Raw genomic sequence first — 22573 nt, 5'->3', positions numbered from 1 at the left:
TTGGACTCAGCCAGCTAACACTCCAACACCACCCTCCCCAGTACCCTGGCGTCCTCCCCAGGACCCAACATCCCCCTTTCCTCTGGGACACACACTTTCCCATTTCTTGCCAGACAGTTACCTACCCTTAAACACTCAATCACTTTCTTGGTACCCTTCTCACTTTGTTCTCTGGCACCCAATATATGTGGCACTTGACACTGTATGTATCTAGCATTCTAACTGGCTGGCATCTGAGCCTCAAACTTACTTTTATATGCTTGCCATTTCACAGCAGCTGTCAAAGTGGCCATCACAGAATAGGACAACTACTGTGAAAAAGGTGTCATGGTCTGTCTTTCCCAACTAGACTGCACCAGGAGGACACAGTTGTATCTAAAGCACACTGCATTTCCGCAGGAGCAGTAAAAGTGAAATAGCAATCTGACTGGGATTGACAATCCTGGGAAAATCCAGACCAGTTACCATAAGGGGGGTCAGCTAGCTCAGCTGGCTGGATGACTGGTTTGCAATGCAAAGTGATGCCAACAGCTGAGGGCCCTCCTCCTCAACCTTTCCCTTTGTCTGAGGTGAGGCGACTCTCAGATCAAACTGCTACCAGTCACCTCTCTCTAATGAGACAGCGGCCCCGTGGTCTGGTGGGACTTTGATAAGTTTCTATTATATCCTTGGCAAGATATGCCAACTTGGCATGCTTTTTGATGCAACATGGCAGTGCCCTTTTATACACAGCAAGATCCCACAAATGGCAAGGTGACGAACGAGGGGGTCATGCACCTTTTGCCTCTGGGGGTTGATCAGGGGGATAAACTTCGAAAGGAAGGTGTGGTTTAGGGGGTATCTTTGTTGCCCTGGCGAGAGGGTCAACTTCTGAGCCCAGAGGAGTGTACCTATGGCACTACAACACTCCCTCGGTGTTTCTGTTTAACCTGGAGGGAGTGTCAGCCTGAATCCTGTGCACAGGCCTCTCGAGTTCCTGACTCAAAGGGGGAGGTTGTGGATGTGCGGGAGGGGGTGGGGAAGTTGGGGAAATAAAAGGGGCAACTCCCCAAAATGAATCGCTCGACGACCCCACCCATGAGGGGTTTCGTTTTTCTTTGAAAACCAGTCCATTTTCTTTAGTGCGAGTGACAAGATTAAAATTGCGACTAATTAACCCGTTTCTCTTAACCAGTGACAGGTTTACTGCCCCCACCCACCTGTCTCCTCACACGAAGGAAGCCTTTCTCCCGCCTGCTCAGGCAAAGCCAGCACGCCTGCGCGATGCGCAGCGACCCCTGGGTATTGTAGTCTCGCCCACGCCGATGCGCACTACAACCCCCAGCATGCAGGCGAGGGACGGCTTTCGACGGCGGGGGGGCTTCTTCGCGACAGTGCGGGCGAGTGCCGGTTTGCGTCTTTGCGACACCGCGGGCACTTGCCCTCGGAGTCTGCGCGACAGTGCGGGCAGAGCCGTCGGATTGTTATTGAACGCTGAGGTGTAAAGCCGTCGGAGGGGGGGAGTGAAAGCGGCTAAAACTCCGAGTTAGTGACTGGGGCTTTAAAAGAAGTAACAACTCCCCGTCTCCATGGAGTGTTTGGAAGTGGGCGATTGTTAATCGGGCCGGAGCCGTGATGCCCTTTGATCCAGGCCCTGGTTTAAATAAACGGCCGGATAAGGATTTGATTTCTTCGCCCTCTCCGTGAATCATGAGGCTCTGAGGGAGGCGAGAGGCCCCACCACCCACCATCCCTCCCTCCTTCCCTACAAAATGCACAGGAATAAGAGACCTGCCGAGCCCAAGGGCCGGGGAGCGGCGAAAGCCCGACAGGTGAGAGACAGGGAGGTGGCTGCCCGGAAGTGCTGCGTTGCCATAGCGCCCTTTCACCGCCGCCACAGGGCGTTTTGGCAGCCTTCCCAAGGCACGGAACCGGGACGGGGCCAAGGTGTGCAAAGCGCGATCTCTCTCTCACACACACACACAGAGCAGTCTGGCAATGGGCAGGTGGTCAGAGATAACACAGTGTGGAGCTGGAGGAGCACAGAGGGCCAGGCAGCATCAGAGGAGCAGGAATCATAGAATCCCTACAGTGTGGAAACAGGCCCTTCGGCCCAACAAGTCCACACCGACCCTCAGACCATCCCACCCAGACCCATCCCCCTATAACCCACCTAATCTACACATCCCTATGGGCAATTTCCTATGGCCAATCCACTCTAACCCTGCACATCTTTGGACTGTGGGAGGAAACCCACGCAGACACTGGGAGAATGTGCAAACTCCACACAGACAGTCGCCCGAGGGTGGAATTGCACCCGGGTCCCTGGCACTGTGAGGCAGCAGTGCTAACCACTGTGCCACCCCTAAGCTGACGTTTCGGGTCGGGACCCTTCTTTTTCTGAAGAAACGTCAACTTTCCTGCTCCTCTGATGCTGCCTGGCCTGCTGTGTTCCTCCAGCTCCACACTGTGTTATCTCTGACTCCAGCATCAGCAGTTCTTTCTGTCTCCTGTGGTCAGGTGGTTGTCTTTTGTTTTAAAGAGCACCTTAGAGTAGAATCCCCTCAGTGTGGAAGTAGGCCCATCGAGTCCACAGCACCTCTCCGAAGAGCAACCCACCCAAATCCCCTCTCTAACGTGTCCCTGTAACCCTGCAGTTCCCATGACTACCCCACCTAGCCTACACATCCCTGGACACTGTGGGCAATTTAGCATAGCCAATCCATCTAACCTACACATCTTTTGGACTTGCATCCATCCATTCTGGACCCAATATTGAGTTTAACACCTTCGGTTTATGAACTCACTGCTATTTCTTCCCTTACTTTTGGCTTTACTTGTTGCATTTTCTGTCACCATATCCTCTCTCCCACCCCGTGGGACTATCTGTTCTTTCCAGTTTGGCAGTTGGACGCATCTGTTCTGCCATTCTCCCATTCTGACATTGCCCCCTCCACACTTCATGTCAGCTCTGGAAAAGAGTCATCTGGACTCAAAAAGTTAGCTTGCTATCTCTACGGATGCTGCCTGTGATTTCCAGAATTTTTAGTTTTCAGTACGGATTCCAGCATCTGCAGTAATTTGCGCCTGCATCCATCCGTACAGTGCTTTTTCCAACCACTGGGTGCCCCAAAGTATTCTGTATGTCCAGTGGAGTTCTGCTTTTTATTTTTTTAAAGAGCAACATAGAATAGAATAGAATCCCAACAGTGTGGAGGCAGGCCATTCAACCCATTAAAGTCCACAACACCCCTCTGAAGAGCATCCTATCCGGATCCCCTCATTACCCCTATCCCTGTAACCCTGCATTTCCCATGGCTAATCCTGTTGTATGAAATGTTTGGTTTTTGTGTGGTGTCAATTGAGGGCTAAATATTGGCCTGATCACACTGCCAGAAACTCATGGGCAGCTGCAAGAGGTGACGGTAAGAAAGACTTGCATTTCCATTGCGCCTTTCACCACTGCTGGATACCTCAGCATTTTTCAGCCAACTAAGGATTTTTTAAGTGTTGTCATGTTGTAATGGGAAGGAGTGCAAATTTGTGCACAGCAAAATCCCACATACAACAATTGGTAATTTGCCAAATCGTTTTTTGTAAGGAAAGCAAAAGAGCAACCTGTATTCACATCATGCTTTCTTAAGCCACCAGGTCTTCTGTTTAGCCAATGAATGGAGTGCTTTTTGAAGCATGGTCGCTGTTGACCGAGAGGGAGTGTTTGTAGTGTTGGTTGAGGGATAAGTGTTGGCTAGGGCAGTGTGGGGAAACCCCTCTGCACCTTCGCTCAAAGTACTGCACAGCAGCATGTGCCTTGGTTTTGTGCACAAGTCCTGTTCTGGATCTTGAACCTATGACCTTCTGATCCAGAGGTGTGACTAACCAAGCTGTGGCTGATTATTTGGGTCTCTGATAAACAAACCGTAAATGTTATAGATTTCAGTAAATTGTTGTTTTTACAAAGGAGAACATTTGAAAGGAAGCTTTATAGCAGGTCACTTTTCTGTATGGTTCCATTTGTATATAACTTTGTGTAGGTTTAATTTAGATTCTGTCCTTTAACCCTCCTTTTGGACTTGGTTTTTCCTACCATCTCGGATTGGTAACCATATGTAGTTACTGGGGTAGTAACTGTACTCTGTGATGGTAGGTGCCGTGTAAGATAAAGAAATAAGTGTTCTGTAAGAAGTTCATCATACAGGCATTGGTTAAGTATGATTTCTCACTTTTTTCCAGTGAAGTGTAGGAATGATGCTACCACAGCCCAGTAGAATACACGATTACTCTTGTGAGATTTTATCCCTTGAATTTATCAGATTAATTCAACAGATCAGCTGTGCAGTATCCACAGAGGCCAAGAATGTACAAGCTCAAATATCATTTGTGGTTAAACTATTTCTAGTGGTTAAATTGAATAACGTATTATAGTAGCCCTAACTTGAAATACAATTCTGTTTATTAAATTAAATACTTAGGTTGCAGTAACAACAGTGAAGTTGAATGTTTTGGTTTAATCAGCTATCCTTGTTTGACATCCTGTTGTAGGTTTCATGAGGAAACAGATTATTGGTATTTAAATTCTGATTATAAAGGGTTTTGAGGACTTGGGGTGTCTATACCACAATCACACTTTCTTTTCATTGAACATTGAACAAAAAAGAAATGGACTGAGAGTAGCATGGATCTTGCAGCCCTCCTGAGATTGCGAACTTACTTCAAGATTTCTTTTGTTATTACATTTCAGTATATTTGGATAAGTACATGAGTAAGACATGTTTGGAGGGATGTGGGCCAAGCGCAGGCTGGTGGGACCAATTTAGTTTGGGATGATGGTTGGCATGACTGGTTGGACTAAAGGGTCTATTTCTGTGCTCTATGACTCCATGTTAACTGGCAGAGCTAATGGTGTATTGACCATATAATTGATAGTGTTACCTGACTGATCCAATTCTGCACCATTGCATAGAAGGATGAGAGTCTTTGGAGGAGAAAAGCTTACTTTGCTTTACTACTCGGATGATTTAGAGCTTTGAGATTGTTTGAAGGTTTTACTTAGGAGTTTTGATTTCGACTTGAAGTGCTGAGAATCTCACACAGGATTATTGCACCTGGACAAAACCAAATTTAAGAAAAACTCCAACACTTTTGAAAGACAGAGGAATTTGTGCTAGTAGATCATCCAAAACTCCATCATCTGTGGTATGGGTATCCTGAGCTGGTTACAGTAAAACCTTCCAGGTATAAGTTTGCCTTGGCAATCACCTATGTACTGATTGGAATCCTGGCAAAGACTGCATATGATAAACACGTTCATCCTTCAAGGTGAAGATGAACAAGACTTCAGATCTTGACTCTTGACTTGCATTACTGTCATCTAAAATGTCTATGTAATGTGGAATTGGACAGTGTTCATGCCACTGTTTTTCTTTAAATTCATTCACGGAATTAATCCTGATTCTTGTTGGTCGTGGAAAATAGTAAAGAACTAGCCTGTCATGTCCAATAGAGAGACTTTCTCGACCATTTAATAAAGCAGATAAGAGTTAGCAGCACCACTGTGGGTCTGGCAACCCTCTGGATTTCCTCTCTTAAAGGATGTTCATGGTTCAGATGGGCTTTATTGACAAACAAGTGGTTTTGTAGTCCCCACTATTAATACTAGTTTTTAATTCCGGATTAATTTAAGTACTTGAATTTCAGTTGCCCTGAAAGGATTTGAACTTGTTCCTCAGGATTACTAGTCCAATAGCATACTGTACAAATGTGTGTGTGCTTAATCAGCATATCTGCAACTGAGATTGACCCCATTTTTAATGCATTTGATATCAGGTGATGTTAACCTAGGATGCACGCTCTTGAATCAATGGTGGCCAAGACCAGAGAAGGTGTATGTTGATTTTGTTCTGTAAATTGAATTGTGGTGCCACCTGGTGACGTTGAGTTTTATTTTGTGTTGCACTGTGGAAAATTGCTATGAAGCCCATTGGGTAGTTATATTATGTTAGAAATATTAAGTGCCCAGTTGTTTTTGGGTCAGCTTTCTGCACTTATCAACTGATATTTCACCCTGACAAATGGAGAGAAAGTCCTGCATTTATAAAACATTTAACCGTTGAAGAATGCTGGCTGCATGCATTTTTCAATTGTCCATTTTGGAAAGTATTAACCAATGCAGCTGTGGACTTCATGGGGTTACAATAAGACTTGGTTGAAGGTGAACAGCATAGTGCACTACTAGGTTGCCTTTATTCACAGTACAGTACATCATCTTTTAAATCACTGTACAGTATGTTCACTATTCCATCTATACTGTGACGAGTGGGCCATGTGCAAGCCATTGAAAAGCAGCTGCAAAACACATGTGTGTATGCGATGATATTGTGACCTTCATTTTAGGCCCAGTAAAAGCATTCCAGCAGGTACAGCAAGAAGATTGGCAGCATTTGGAAAGGTGCAGTTTAAAAGGGACTTGTTGAAAGAAGATTTGTTTGTTTAGTATTTCACATTAATGCCTATGTTGCGTTTGAATGTGAGTACTTTGAGCATTGTCGCAAGGGGGTGGGTAGTGGGGGAATTGTCAGTTTTTATCAAGTACTTTGGAGTCTAAGAATTACCTAGTGATTTCCCTAAATTTGCTGTGTTTTTTTTTGTCGCTGGTTGTAATATTGTGATTGCACCATGTACAGATGAAGTCTGAACGTCTTTTCGTGGGTCCGTATGGGCTTAACATTTTAGCGGTAGGATGTCTGAGATGATGAATTGAATTCCACATATGAAATGTACATTTGAAAATGTGATTTTATTTTCCTTTCTGTTCCTTTTTTATTTATATAGTAAATTAGCCCAGTAATTACGCTGATTTCATGGAAATTTTGCATGGAGATGCTGTTATTCTTTACATTTCCTATGAGTTTAGTGATTTTTGTCTTCACAGCTTGGGTTGCTAGTAGACTTCTCACCAGACGACAGTATGATGATGGATATGAACGGTGACGAGAGCGATTCTGACTTGGAAGCAGAACTGGCAGAGATTACGGGAGAAAAACCAGCTAGCAGAGGAAAACCAAAAGGAAAAGGTAAATAATCTGTCATCTTCACTCTGGTTTCCCTTTTTTTTGACAGTAGTAACCTCCGAGTTGAGGGACAAGTAACAAGTGTTAGAATGGGACTAATAAGATAGTTTAAAACCCATGATTATTCTAATTAGAATCTAGTTTAAGGTACTATTTATTCTTTCTCTTCTAATACTCTTGAGCTTTGTGTTATCTACTTGTAACCGAATCTTGGCAGCACTTAGAAACCTTAACTCGAATGTCAGCAGGTCGCAAAACTCTGCTGGATATATTCTAGCTCACACACAATCTCATTTATCCACCACTGCTGTGTGCTCTAACCTATGTTGCATCCAAGTAAGCAGCCTCTTGACTTTTAAACCCCGTCCTATTTCTGTAATTCCCGACAACACTACTGAGATATCAATGCTTCTCCAGTTCGAGCCTCTTGAGCATGCCTGATTTTAATGGCTTCATTGGTGACTACTTTCTGCTGTCAAGGCTGTAACCTCTCAAGTTCCTTCCCTAAACTTTGCTCTGTCTTTTAAAGATGATTTAAAATCTATCTCTTTGGCCGTGTTTTTGATCTTCTACTCTAACCTCTTTGTAGCCTGGTTTTTTGTTTGGATAATTCCTATAAAGCCCATTTGGTAATTTTACTATGTTAGAAATAGTAAATAAATCCCCAGTTGTTTTTGGGAGAGGTATCTACACTGATCAACAAATGTTTCACCTGACAACCGGAAAGGAAGTCCTGCATTTACATAACGTTTAACTTCATGAAAGTATTTCAGATAAATTTGGCATACATTGAATTAGCTCCATACACTTTGAAACCCCATCCACCAGGAGTTCTATTTGAACTGCTGAAACTGTGTGTCAATAGTGCTGTTTTAATGTGTTAAAGTTGCAAGATATTGATCCATCCACAGTGGAAGAACAGTAATATAGGTCCAAATTAGAATGTTGAGATTTGGAGCTGATCATGTCCTCATGAGATTTTCGGCTTTTAAGTTTGGGTGGTTACAAATCAAGGGTATGCTGTCCAAGCAGAGGGGCGCTTTCTCTCCACGGATGCTGCCAAACCTGTTGACTATAGGGGAATTGGGTGATGGTAGTGTAGTTGACATTTGGGGAAATGATAGCTTTCTCTTGTTCAGATGGCCAGTACTTACCACTTAACTGACACAAATTTTACTTGGTACTTACCAGTCCGCAGACTTATTTGGATTAGATCAAGAATTTTTTCCAATGTTCTGACCAAAATTTGCCCATCAACTCTGCAATTGTCACTTTTCTCATTGGTCTTTGTGGGATCTTTCTTTGCACAAATCTGTCGCTGCATTTCCAACACTGCAATTGTAATGGAACTTCGAAATGTCCCATTGGCTGTGAAGTCCTTCAGGACGTGGATGTTGCTTTATAAAACAAAGTGTTTTTTTTTTCGCTTTCAAATGATTAGAGTCTTAGCCTTGTTCAGAGAATTCCTTGGTTTGAACAGTTTTCACCTATGGTAGATACATTGAATACTCAGAATGGCTGTCCAGATGTGTAGTGATTTATTGATCCCTACTTAGTTTTGTTCTTTAAATTCATTTCCATATAATCTACCTCCGGTTTCTTGTTCTTGAATACCCTCTATGCTCAACAGACTTCTTCCTAACTAAGAAGACGGTCAGACTTCTTGTTCCTTCACCTCTTACATTATTCCTTTTAAACTTTTGGGAATTGGGACAAACTGCTGCTTGCTGACTAAACTTATCATATTTCAAATATGAAAATACATCTCTCTTGACCTGATCACCAGATAACCAACTGAATTTTGATGCAATGTGAAGTCTATATTAAATGAATTCATGTTTATTCTTCGCTATAAGGGTTTATGGTTGACGAAATACCTTTACACTTAAAATGTTGCAGATCACAAATAGCAGTAACCCAAAGCTGTGTAATTACTCAACAGCAAATGATTATTCCCCACATAATTTCACTTTGCATCTTGTCGAATGGTTCCTCTCAGCTAGGACGGAATGTTCAAATTCTTGAGTAAGAAAGCCTAACTTTTTGTTTTACACAAATCAGTTTGTAGTTGGCATTGAACTGAAATTTGCAGTCTAAATTCTGTATTCATCAGCCTTGAGCAGAATTTTTCTCCCTGTTAGGATTTCAGTGAAAGCATTATTTAAATGGTGGGAGGGATCTGAGTGTCCTTGTACGTGACTGACAAAATGTTAAAACATAGAGAGAACAAATAATTTGTCGTGAGGGGAATTGAATAAAAAAGTAGGGAGGTTATGCTTCAGTTATTCAGGGCACTGTTGAGACTGCGCCTGGAGTACTGTGCATAGTATTGGTCATCTTATTTGAAGAAGGGTATAAATGCATTGGAGTCAGTTCAAAGAAGATTTACCAGACTAATACCTGGAATAGGTGTGTTGTCTTACGATGAATGGTTGGACAAACAAAGCTTGTATCTGCCAGAGTTCAGATGAGTAAAAGATGACAGACATGATATGCAAAATCCTAGGGGTCTTGATAGGGTAGATGTGGAGAGGATGTTTCCTTTATGGAATAATATAGAATTAAGTGTCTCTGTCTAAAACCTGGGGGTCGTGTCACCCACTTGAAACGTAAATTAGATGATATTTTTCTTTCTGAGTCCTTGGAACTGTTCCCCCTGAAAAGTTGGCGGAAGTGCCACTGTATTCTTCAGATCGAGGACGATAGATTCTTGTTTAATTAAAGGGTTGGATTGTTATCAGGGGTGGGTGACAATGCGGATTTGAAGTTGCGGTCAGATCTGCCATGATCTTAATGGCGGTGCAGGCTCGGAGCTGAATGACCGCTGCCTTATTTTTATGAATCCTATTTCAGCCGACCTTATGTGAATAGCATGTGAATGGTCAACTGATGGGGAGCTTTTAAAATGGAATAGCGAGGCCATGGTTTTGCTGGACTGCTCAACTATACCCCTGGAGCTTTCACAGGGAATAGTACTGATGCCACTCACTGGGGAGTTCCTTTTGTCCCCAACTGATCTATCTGTTGGAAAAATTGAGGGCTTCTGTCAATACTTTTTTAAGTCAAACTTGTTAAATGCACCTGTGTTGTTCTCCTTTTCCCTCATCAGCCGTTGAAACGTTGCCAATTTAAAAAGCAGTAACCTGCATTTATGAATTGTCTTCATTGTTGCAGTTCATGTCAAGGTATCTTCAAGGGAGCATTACCAAACAATATTTGATGCAAAGCCACAAGTAAATAGTACGACAGATAACCAAATCTTTGTTCAGAGGTCAGGTGAGAGAGACAATGTGTGTGGAATTATGAGTAGTTTGCACTTGGAATTTCCTCTTAGCATTTCCTCTTAGGAATTCAGTTAAAACTACTCCAAATTTATATTTTATTTTGGCAGTGACAGGCTAAAATTTCTATGCACCTAGCTGGATTTGAACCCTGATCCTAGAAGTGCAAGGAGTGAGTTCAAAGTAATGTCATCCCATCCTGATTCTTGAGTGGGTAGTGGAAAAGCCACTCAAGATTAGTCAAAACAAAAACTTGTAGTCCTGACAAACCTTCTGTTTCTGTAGTCCCACTCCCAATGGAAGATATTGAAAGAATGGCTGCTCTGTGCATGAAGGACCTTGATGAAGAAGCTGATGATGATGTGGATGATGATGCAGACTTGATGGTAAGTAGCTTTGAAAAACCTTTTAAAATATTCGTTGATTTCAATGTCTTTAGCTTGGTGAGTAATTGAGAGAATCATGGAGTTTTATGACCTGAGCGCCAATACCACTCAACACTAGCACTGATTCTTCAGATAGCAGCCTTAATTTTAAGAAGCCCCTGCTGTAGCGGTGGTATCCCATTTGAAATAACTCCACAGAGGCAGGGATCCTGTCACCAAATCACCCTTTATTTACACGTGGAAAGTCCTTGATCCTGGTCCGGCTCCCTCAGAATTAGTTCTGTGTTTCATAATGTCTGACTCTCTTTTTATCTGTCAGCCACGGATCCCTGATCTGGCCCAATCAGGGAACTCCTTCTATGAAGTTTACCTGGCTGACCTCATTACAATCACGACATTATTTAAAAATTTATTCATTTTGTGGGATGTGGGTGTCGCTGGCTTGGCCAGCATTTCTTGCCCAACCCTCATCACCCTTGAGAAGGTGGGGGTGAGCTGCCTCCTTGAACCGCTGCAGCCCACCTGCTGTGGGTTGACCAACAATGCCATTAGGGAGGGAATTCCAGAATTTGGACCCAGCAACCGTGAAGAAATGGTGATATAATTCCAAGACAGGATGGTGAGTGGCTTGGAGGGGAACTTGAAGATGGTGGCGTTTCCCTATATCTGCTTCCTTTGTCCTTCTAGATGGAAGTGGTTTTGGGTTTGGAAGGTGCTGTCTGAGGATCTTTGGTGAATTTCTTGTTTCCATTCCTAACATAGAAGCTAATAGATGCCCACAGTCTAGCTTCGGATCCTTAAATCTTCTGAAATACGGAGTATACGAGATTGCAATGCCACTGTTGTGGTTGCTTTATAATATTATGATGTTACCTGTGGTTTGGAAAATTTGTTGAACCCGTTGTGTATTCAGCATTTAAATGGTGTGCATCTGATTTCACAATTATGTATAGAAGCTTTCGCAAGCTAAACCTGATACCTTACTAGTGTGACCTGCTCAATATGTGAAAGAATATTTTTGTATTAAGTCATGAAGCAGCTTAAATGTTGCTTTACAGCCCTACTTGCAGTTGGATCCAGTAGCTACCATACTTTGTACATCTAAGATTGTATTTAATACTTACTTGTATTTATAATGAGGCTTTTTATTAGCATTTTGGTTTGTGCATATTGCTGCCAAACATCTTTATAACGAAGAGTTGCAACCATTTCAATTGAGAGGACTTCCTTGTGTAACTCTAGGTGCAGCACCATTAGTGAATGCAGGTGGAAATCAGACGAGGTGGAAGAACCAGCATTGGTTTGCCAGTAGTTTTACACCTGAAAGGAGACACCATTTTGGCACCCATTTCCAATCCACTGCAAAACTATTTATTCTGTTTCTTACTGTCCCAATAACTGCTTGTTATCTTGCTCCTTCAGTAAGCACTTGGTTTACTTCCATCTACTGTCATTGTCTTTCTGTTTGTCCCAAGCATGTTGTTCCAGGTATTACTGATGCACAGTCAAGAGCGCGATTGCTGTCAGCCCAATGGCCTTGAATTGGTGATACCATTCTCACTGCAGAGCCAGAAGACTACAAATTCAGGCCCCACTGCTGAGATTTGAGTACCCAATCTGGATTAGCAGTCCATTGTAATACTGAGGGTGTGCTGTTCTTTTCAGTGCCTTCTTTGGAATGTTAAAATAAGAACCCCTCTGAAGGGGAGTAAAGGTCCCATGTCATCTTTTGGAGAAGGACCAAACTGCTGACCAATCTTTGTTTTTCAAACTAAATCTCTCGAATGGATTATCTGTATTTAGCACAGTGCTTTTGTGGGATCGTGCTGTGCTTAGCTTGACTGCCATGTTTGCCACGTTGCAATAGTGACTACAATTCAGAAGCACTTAAAGGCACTTTTCTACATAGATACAAACCATGCCCTGCATCCAGCCAATCTCCTCTTTGTCCCTCTGTGCTTTTTTCTTTCCTCCACCAGGGTGAAACCTTTTTGCTTTATAAGCTCTATTCTCCGAATTCTTCCTCTCAATATTAAAACTCCTTTGCACTGGTCATTCTGTAATGTGCAGTTAGGGTGTTTGTCTTATGATTAGAGTATGATATTTTGATATTGTTTTGATTTAAGGTTTTGCTTTTCTAGGCTGAACTGAATGAGGTGCTTGAGGATGATAGACAGAATAAGAATGTGCCGTCCCCCGTGGAAAGTAAGCTCACTTCTGACTCTATTCCACAGGTAGGTTTATGGTCTCATGCCCCTGCTCACTTAAGAAAAATAAATTGTGTTCATTTCTTGCTGTTAGTTCTGTTGTTGGCAGTGTAATTGGTGTATTTTGTTTACCTTGTTTCTCTCCTTCTTAAAAAATGATGCACTCTCCTCACGGGCTGCCGATCCCCAAGGTTTACCTCCAGTTATTGTTGGTGAGATGTTTTTAAGAAGAGACTGAAGTCTCTCTTGATTGAGAGCATTTATTTAATGGTCTGTGTAATAAGACTGTGATATTTGGGAGTGGAGTACACAGAGCTGTGTTTAGATTAGTTCAAACTCTAAAGGAAAGACAAGAGCAGTTTTGTTTTGCCTGATGAATTATTGGGAAAAGGAACGTATTGCAGCGCAGATCTGTCACTACTTCTCAAATGGCAGGATTCATTATCGAAGAAATTAGATATCTACTTGACTAAAAGTTTCAGAAGATTTGAGGAAGGAGTAGGGAATTGCTGGGCCGAACAACATTCATTTCAGTGCTTAACTTCAATGATGTTTTAATTTTTAAGAGAAGAAACCTCTGTGGAGAGAAATCAGAGTTAATATTTCGGTTCAGTGACTCTTCCTCAGAACTCAATAGATTTTCAAGTCCAGGACTGCTCTAATCCCATAGTAAACACTGTCTTAATTGGAATGCATAATGTCCAATTGATAGACTTCTCTTCTTTGTTCAAAGTGACCACTGTTTAGCAGGCTGTTTTTCCCTTTTGTTAAGAAATGGCTTAATTGATAAGCACGGTGCCAAGTTTGATATCTGATTTAATTTTGGGGGTACCCACGGAGTCAAATGAAGAGTACTTGGACTCAAGTTACTTGGGATTGTTACCTCCTGTCAGAGACACATTCATCCCAGAAATTGCGTCTGAATTCAGAACGAGGCTCCGGGGCTAATTTTTTTTTAATAAGGATCCTTGTCCAGTATCTGATATGGCCAAACATTTCAGTCAACAGAACATCAACTTTCTAGAACTTTGCTCATGGCTAGACCAGCATTTATTGTCCATTTCTAATTGACCAGAGAGCAGTTAGGAACCAATGCCCTGTGGGTCTGGAGTCACCTTAGGCCAGATAAGGCAACGATGACAGATTTCCTTCTGTCAACAACTTTAGTGAACTGGATGGGTTTTCACAGCAGTCAACAGAGCTTACATGGTTGCTACTACTTAAGCTTTTTAATGACAAATTTTTTCACTTAATTCAAATTTCATCACCTTCTTTGGTGTGATTCAAACTCCTGTACCTAAAACATTAGCCTGAGGTCTTTGATTGCTGGTCTAGTGGCATTGCCACTAAGCCACTGCCTCCACTTAAGTTAGTTTAGTATCTTCAAGAATCTGCTAGTACTGTAACTAATCATGGCAAATTTAAGCGTAACTGCATAGTTTCTTCACTTTGGGATGTAAAATTAACTTGCCATTTAAATCCACGGAGTTTTTTTTTGTAGGTAGTATTCAGTTTGACACTTGACACTAACAAAATTTGTTTTTATCTGTAGTCCATTCCGACGCCTGCAGTTACTGGTGGACTGGAAGGCACTCTGGTAGAGAGGATTGACATGTACAGATCTGCGATCGACAATGCCAAACAGTCTGGGGAGAGTTCCAAGATTCGGAGATATGAACGTGGCCTTAAGGTTGAAAAAAATTCTTGCGTCTTTAATGAATCTGCTGGCTGAGGAACTGTTTGAGTGGCTCTGATTTTTGCTGAGTTAGCTCTGTCTGAGTATCCAGTATAGTTAGAAGTCATTTGGCTCATCATATTTGTAATTGCTCCTTGCTAGTAGGAATTCGAGATGTGACTGTGATTACAGGTGTTGGACCCCAAGAAATGTACACTGGTGTTCTTTAGAGATAGTAGGAACTGCAGATGCTGGAGAATCCGAGACAACAAGGTGCAGGGCTGGATGAACACAGCAGGCCAAGCAGCATCATAGGAGCAGAGAGGCTGACGTTTCGGGCCTAGACCCTTCATCAGAAAAGGGGGAGGGGAAGGGGGTTTTGAAATAAATAGGGAGAGAGTGGGAGGCGGATAGAAGAGGGATAGAGGAGAGGATAGGTGGAGAGGAAACAAACAGGTCGAAGAGGCGGGGATGGGGCCAGGAAAGGTGAGTGTAGGTAGGGAGTTAGGAAGGGGATAGGTCAGTCCAGGGAGGACGGACAGGTCAAGGGGGCGGGATGAGGTTGGTCGGTAGGAGATGGAGGTGCGGCTTGAGGTGGGAGGAGGGGATAGGTGGGAGGAAGAACAGGTTAGGGAGGCAGGGACGAGCTGGACTGGTTTTGGGATGCGGTAGGGGGAGGGGAGATTTTGAAACTTGTGAAATCCACATTGATACCATTGGGCTGCAGGGTTCCCAAGCGGAATATGAGTTGCTGTTCCTGCAACCTTCGGGTGGCATCGTTGTGGCACTGCAGGAGGCCCAGGATGGACATGTCGTCTGAGGAATGGGAGGGGGAGTTGAAATGGTTCGCGACTGGGAGGTGCAGTTGTTTGTTGCGAACCGAGCGTAGGTGTTCTGCAAAGCGGTCCCCGAGTCTCCGCTTGGTTTCCCCGATGTAGAGGAAGCCACACCGGGTACAGCGGATGCAGTATACCACATTGGCAGATGTGCAGGTGAACATCTGCTTGATGTGGAAAGTCTTCTTGGGGCCTGGGATGGGGGTGAGGGAGGAGGTATGGGGGCAGGTGTAGCACTTCCTGCGGTTGCAGGGAAAAGTGCCGGGTGTGGTGGAGCTGGAGGGGAGTGTGGAACGGACAAGGGAGTCACGGAGAGAGTTGTCCCTCCGGAAAGCAGATAAGGGTGGGGAGGGAAAGATGTCTTTGGTGGTGGGGTCGGATTGCAGATGGCGGAAGTGTCGGAGGATGATGCGTTGGATCCGGAGGTTGGTGGGGTGGTACGTGAGGACGAGGGGGATTCTTTTTTGGTTTTTATTGCGTGGACGGGGGTCTAGGCCCGAAACGTCAGCCTCTCTGCTCCTATGATGCTGCTTGGCCTGCTGTGTTCATCCAGCCCTGCACCCTGGTGTTCTTTAGTCTTTCAAATGATGCAGGTGCTGTTGACCAATGCATAAATAATTGCCTCCTGGGACAACAAATTGAATACACATACTATGTGGTGTGATTCTGCTTGAATATTGAATGCATTCTCCTTTTGTCACTGTATTGAAAAGCCAGCCTAGATTATGCCTTCCAGTTCAGAAGTTGGGTACTATCCTTCCACTCTTGGTAGCCTGTTAAACTTTTACTGCCTTGAAATTGATATTCAAGGATTTTGATCCTCTATGCTTATGATCAGAAAACTATATTTCTTTTCATTTCCCTAATTTTTTTTATTCTGGTATTCTTCTTCAGACTTTACAGTCCATGCTTACATCGGTGAAGAAGGGAAAGCAGATTAATGAAGAGGACATTCCACCCCCCGTGGCTTCTGGGAAAAGTAGTAATGCCACAAAAACCCAGCTTGTCCCCGGGACATCAGCACCGCTAACAGAAGACCGATCTGTCTTGATTGACTTGACTGTGCCCAGCGTACATCCAGTGCCAGCAGCACGGCCTGCACCCCCTCCTTTACTACCCAAACCAAAGATGTCCGTATCTGAGGTTGCACCACCTCCTTCAGTCAAAAGACCAAACATGCATGCGGAAGTGCCAGTGCCTGCCAAAATGGAGGCAGCTGCCCCAGTGTCAGATAACAGAGCAGGTAGGATCAGAATGGCATTTGCAGGCTGCAAATTTGCAATCTCTGGAGGGTGCTTTTTTTTTCCCTTTAAACTGACAGATTTGCCTTTGCCTGCCTTTCCGTCAACAGGCTGAAAGTTCATTAATGGAGGTGTTGTTTTTTTGAAAGAAATATTAACGTGTCCCCTCTCCAGTAGGTGTAAAATGTCCCAGGACACAAGTTAAAAGCAAAACAGCAGAGTTCTCCCTGTTGTCCTTGCTATGTTGACTGATGGATACACACTGGCTAGGAGGTTTCATCTTATGAGGAAATCAACTGGAATATTTTTACTTTTTACTTTTTATTTATTCGGGGATGTGGGGATCCTTAAATGTGGCACTTGCATCTTATTCTGTCTTTGCTTAGTTACTTTCACGCTTGAAAATGAAATTTGAAAATGTCAAGCCAATCTTTCTGCTTATTGGATGCAATACGTTTAAGAAAATGCAATCATTGAAGCCTTCTACATTTTAATGTACCACTTTCTTATTGTTATTAAAGTACACTTTAAAGTAGATAGGCAGGTCTCCATGAGGAAAATTAACATAATGTTTCATGTTGTGCTTTAAAATTAATAGTATAATGTTGCATCTTGTTGCATTGAAAATGTTAACCAAGAAATTTTACGTTTGTTCAAACTGACCTAAATGCAGGAAACCTGTATTATCTGGTCTTTTGCATGAGGAGGAAGATCCACGTTAATGAAAAGACGTGGGGATTGGCAGAAGTTCCTTTGTTGCAAAGATTAAGGAAACTACTGCATAACGCTAGCCCTTTGCACTTGAATTTCTTTTATTTTAATGCATTAAAATATCATCTTTGGGCCTAAATAAAATTTTAGGCCACTTTTAGAATACTGTGTTCAATTCTGGCCTCCCTGCAATAGGAAAGATGTTGTTAAACTTGAGAGGGTGCAGAAAAGATTTACAAGGATATTGCCAGGGTTTGAGCTACAGGGAGAGGCTGAATAGGCTGGGGCTATTTTCCCTGGAGTGTTGGAGGCTGAGGGGTGACCTTATAGAGGTTTATAAAATCATGGGTATGGATGGGGTCAGTAGCCAAGGTCTTTTTTCACCAGGGGTAGGGGTGTCCAAAACTAGACGGCATAGGTTTAAGTGAGAGAGGAAAGATTTAAAAGGGACATAAGAGGCAACTTTTCACGTGGAAGGTGGTGCATGTATGGAATGAGCTGCCAGAGGAAGTGGTGGAGGCTGTTGCAATTACAACATTTAGAAGGCATCTGGATGGGGACATGAATAGGAAGGGTTTAGAGCGATATGGGCCAAATGGGACTAGATTAATTTAGGATATCTGGTCAGCATTGACGAGTTGGACTAAAGAGTTTGTTTTTGTTCTGTACAGTCTCTATGACTCTGTGGTGGAAATTGCAGATTTGTGTATTTAAGAACAAATCTTTTGATTTACGGAGTACATGGAATTGCTAATATGAGTCCTCCTGGATGATGAACATGAGAAATATAATTTGAAGCCTAGAAAATATAGCAAGGACTTTCTAAGGTATACTTCAACCTGACTACTGTTATTCAGTGATAGTAGGAACTGCAGATGCTGGAGAATCCGAGACAACAAGGTGCAGGGCTGGATGAACACAGCAGGCCAAGCAGCATCATAGGAGCAGTCATTCAGTGCCTTCTTTTAACTGTGGAGCCATTGAATCAAGTGATACTGTGAAGATTGTTTCACTGACTGTCGTGTAACCTTACAAATCTTGTGCAAAGGCAACAACTGGAAAGTAAGTCATTGGCTGGATGCTTCTTGGGAAGAAAGACCCTTTTAGTTTGAAGGCTGTACAAGTTTAAAGAGAATCCAGAACTGATTTCCTTATTGGTATAAAAGCGGACAGCATGAGGAAGGGAAAGAATTTGGGCTGCTCTATGCAATCTTCAAATTCTCAGCCAATTAACTGAAAACTGGCACACAACTAACTTCATGTAGCTCCTTGGTACCACTGTTATTGGATGTTTTTCTGGAAGAATACAAGAAATTACTATTTTGCTTATGTGTAGCCTTGATTTCTCGATTTTAGTATCGTTGAATTCCAGTATGAAAGAAACAGCAATGAGCAGACAACGAGAGTACAAATTGGCAGCACTTCAAGCCAAACGCAGTGGAGACACTGAGCTTGCAACAAAGTTATACCGAATAAGTAAGGTGAGACTGATGCCAAGCTGTGGAAACCCTCTAATTCAATCCAATGGTAGAAACCTGGCTGGTGGTGTGATGGTGAGGTGGGGAGACTTGAAAATGCAAAGTGTTAGTTCAGGCGTGTTGTAAATGTTTTGTGAATTTGTTGATGTTCAGTTTTTTACCATGTTGAGATATAATGGCTGATCCATCCTTCAGTAGACAAACCTATTTAGGTTCAACAGCCTAGCTTAGTTTTTAGGTTTTTTCTTTATTTATTCATTCATGGGATGAGGGCGTCGCTGGCTAGGCAGCATTTATTGCCGATCCCTAAATGCCCAGGGGGCAGTTCAGAGTCAACCACATTGCTGTGGGCCTAGAGTCACATATATGCCAGACCAAGTAAGGATGGCAGTTTTCTTCCCTAAAGGACATTAGTGAACCAGATGGGTTTTTCCTGACAATTGATAATGGATTCATGGTCATCATTAGACATTAGACATTTGTTGAATTCAAATTCCACCATCTGCTATGGCGGGATTCGAACCTGGGTCCTCAGAACATTATCTGGGTCTCTGGATTAACAGTCCAGCGATAATACCACTAGGCCATCGCCTCCCCCATGATGAAAAAGGTACTTATGACATGTATTTTGCGAGTTTAAGCTTCCCTTAAATTGATCCAAAGCACAAAACTACTGTACAACTAACGTAGTAATGAGTCCCTCTTGTTGAGAGGCCACTGGATGCTGGTGAAGATAATGGGGGAAAAAAAGCAGTTACTCTTCCATTTGAGTGTGTTGGCACCAAGCATCTGAAATGGAAATTGTTCCATTCCCCTGGTATTGTCAGTCCCTTAACTATAGACTTGAACACGATTCACCAAAGAAAGAAAGTTGAAAAGCCGAAACTTGATTTTTTTTTCTATTAGGTGAAGGTATTCAGGCTAGCCAAAGCAAGGACGGAGGTGTATGTATTGTAGATCAGACATGGTCCAGTTGAATGGCAGACTCCTATTCCAGTGTCCTTGAGTAGCATTTGTAGGATGGGAAAGGGAGGTGATAGTCTGGCACTCCAGCATGGTTCCTGTTTTGACTTTCTCGCAATTGGAGGCCATCCAGAAAATGTTGATTAAACGTGTATCCATTAAAAGCTCTTTCTTTCTGTTCAAACCAGAAATTTGACCCTATTCTTGAAGCACTGGATAGAGGAGAGACTGTGGAATTGAGTGGCCTACCACCCCCTTTTGGTATGCACTGGATCAGTTGTATATTTGTGTCATGAGTGCAGCTTTATGTTTCTGTCAGCCGGCCTTTGATTTCTACACCGTCTTCTCGGAACTAGTTTTGACTAACTGTATTCGTTCTGAGCTTGCAAAACTGGGTCCAAGGTTGCAGAGTTAACTTGGCTGTTTCCATTTGATTACTTCAGTCTACATTCTCTCCCCAGATCGTCTACCAAAGGACCAAGTGTCAATCCCTCCTCCTCCGTCATCTGCTCCCTCAGTCCCAACGACGGCTTCTTCACAGCCATTGACTTCTTCATCAGGTGGGTGCTTTTTGAAGGGTTGATCCTATGTCGTCTTCATGATTCATATTACCCACGTTTTTCTTCTAATTCTGTCCTAAAACAGCCACCTCCGATCAAAATTCTCCAGTTCCTGCCTAATATTGTTGTCTTCCCCCAGTTTAAAACCTGCACCGGAGAACTGCTGTTATCCCTATTCTGGAGTATCTTAAAACTCTCAGTATTATGGTCACTACTCCCGAAATGTCCCCCCCATTGAAACTTTGCTCATCTCGCCAGGCTCATTTCCCAAAACCAGGCCCAGTGTAACTCCTTCTCTGTTTGGACTTTTTTTCTTTACATATTCTGTCATGTCCTCATTTCTCATGTCCACTTTCTTGCCCTTTCCCTATAACCCTTGATTCCCCTTCAGATCAAGATTCCATCTCTCTCGGCCTTAGCGGGTAGGAGACAGCCTAGTGATGTTATCACTAGACTGCTATCCCAGAGACTCGGGTCATGTTCTGGGGACCTGGGTTGGAATCCCGCTACAGCAGATGGTGTAATTCAAATTCAATTTTTAAAAAAAAAATCTAAAATTGAGAATCTAATGATGACTATGAATCCATTGTTGATAGTTGGAAAAGCCCATCTAGTTCACTGATGTTCTTTAGGGCAGGAAACTGCCATCTCTGCTTGGTCTGGCCTGTATGTAACTCCAGAGCCTGTATATAACTCCAGATCCACAACACTGTGACTGATTCCTATCAGCCCCCTCAGCAATTAGGGCTGGGCAATAAGTGCTCGCCTAGTCCAGTTATTTTATACACAAGCGCTGTGCCACTACAGCTCTCTGTGAGAAGGATTTCTCAACCTTCTGAGAGAAGAAATTCCTCCTCATCTCAGTCTTAAATTAATTAAGAAATAATAAGTAATTTGTAGAGTAGGAAAATCAATGAGGAAAAGCTATTTCACGTGGTGATCGGTTCAGGTCTGGAGTGCATTGTCTGAGCACGTGGTGGTGGCCAATTCAGTCGAGATGTTTAAAGGGGAATAGGTGGCTGTTTGAAAAGGAACTATGCCCAAGGTTATGGGGAGAAGGGACGAGAATGGCATGACGGGAAATGCTCGTTTGAGAGTGATGATGGGCCAAATGGCTGCCTTCTGTGTTGGAGAGTCCAGAACCAGGGCTCAGTCATGGAAGAGGGGATTGGCCATTTAAAACGAAGATGAGGAGAATTGCTTTCAGCCAGAAGGTTGAATATATTTAGAATTCTGTATATCAGAGAGATGTGGATGCTCAGTTTTCCAGTATATACAAGACAGATATATAGATCAATGGATTTTAAGAAGATCGAAACATATTTGCATAGTGAGACATGATTTGAGGTTTGATGATCAGCCATGATCATATTGAATGGCACCCCCTACTCCTATTGCATTTCATATTCTCATATCTAACTTGTCATAAATTTTCTCCCTGTTAGACAGCATCATTATTTATATTACTACAGACTCGGTCGGCACTCTTGTGTATTATTTACGCATACTGGAATACTTGTGCTTCAAGTTGTCAAAGTATAGGTTTAGAACAACCGCTGCTCCTTGCAGTGCAAATGTATTAGACTCCTGTATCTAGGAAGACCCAGGTTTTAAACTTTCCAGTTATTCTTTGTGCATTCAAAGAATTCACAGGGTTCATTGTACAATACCATTATTAATGGAGAGTATAAGTTCCTCATGCTCCGTGTCCTAACTCTGTAAAGATGGATTCTAACTTGACTTAGACAATGGTTGTTCTGTATTTTCAGTCCACACTGTTAGCCAACATACCTGGGAATAAAAGTTCTAAGTGGAGCTTTGGGTTTATTCCAAGTTCTTGGTAAATGTGGTTAAGCCTATGGAGCCAGTGACTTGATGCAAAATTTGCAAATACAGAAATAAACCCCTTTTGATTTAATCGGGGTTTTTTTATGTCTGCAGCTATTCCACCTCCCCCTAAAGATCTCCTGGAGGCCCTTCAACAGAGAATGGACAAGTACAAGTCTGCTGCTGCACAGGCCAAGAATACACAGAATGACCGGAAAGCAAGGATGCATGAACGCATAGTCAAGGTAAATGCATTTCAAAAATAACTCATTTAGAACTACTAGCAAATTTAAAATATTGTTCCTATTTAACATTTTGATTTTGAAGAGTCTGCGTGGCTCCCTGTGTTGTCCCTATTA

The 22573-nt window shown here is 42.8% G+C and overlaps 2 protein-coding genes across 3 annotated transcripts in view; one reads left to right on the top strand and one right to left on the bottom strand.

The window, feature by feature from the left end:
• The window catches only part of LOC109916462, a 41890-nt gene extending 40606 nt beyond the window's left edge, over positions 1 to 1284 (bottom strand). The window contains exon 1 of the mRNA XM_048617776.1: positions 1200 to 1284. The gene's annotated coding sequence lies outside the window, so the exon portion shown is untranslated. The remainder of the gene's footprint in view (positions 1 to 1199) is intronic.
• Positions 1285 to 1407: 123 nt separating this feature from the next.
• The window catches only part of LOC109916464 (coiled-coil and C2 domain-containing protein 1A-like), a 118485-nt gene continuing 97319 nt past the window's right edge, over positions 1408 to 22573 (top strand). For both annotated transcript variants that reach the window (XM_048617856.1, XM_048617855.1), the window contains exons 1-10: positions 1408 to 1811; positions 6911 to 7052; positions 10616 to 10716; positions 12858 to 12950; positions 14476 to 14613; positions 16329 to 16677; positions 18743 to 18867; positions 20016 to 20088; positions 20289 to 20387; positions 22329 to 22459. In XM_048617856.1, coding sequence (XP_048473813.1) covers positions 1752 to 1811; positions 6911 to 7052; positions 10616 to 10716; positions 12858 to 12950; positions 14476 to 14613; positions 16329 to 16677; positions 18743 to 18867; positions 20016 to 20088; positions 20289 to 20387; positions 22329 to 22459 — 1311 coding nt within the window. In that variant the 5' untranslated portion in view covers positions 1408 to 1751. The remainder of the gene's footprint in view (positions 1812 to 6910; positions 7053 to 10615; positions 10717 to 12857; positions 12951 to 14475; positions 14614 to 16328; positions 16678 to 18742; positions 18868 to 20015; positions 20089 to 20288; positions 20388 to 22328; positions 22460 to 22573) is intronic.

The sequence above is a fragment of the Rhincodon typus genome, chromosome 38, assembly GCF_021869965.1.
Source record: "Rhincodon typus isolate 14 chromosome 38, sRhiTyp1.1, whole genome shotgun sequence".
Lineage (NCBI taxonomy): Eukaryota > Metazoa > Chordata > Chondrichthyes > Orectolobiformes > Rhincodontidae > Rhincodon > Rhincodon typus.
Note: the sequence above shows the minus strand (reverse complement) of the source record. Positions and strands in the feature narration are given on the sequence as shown.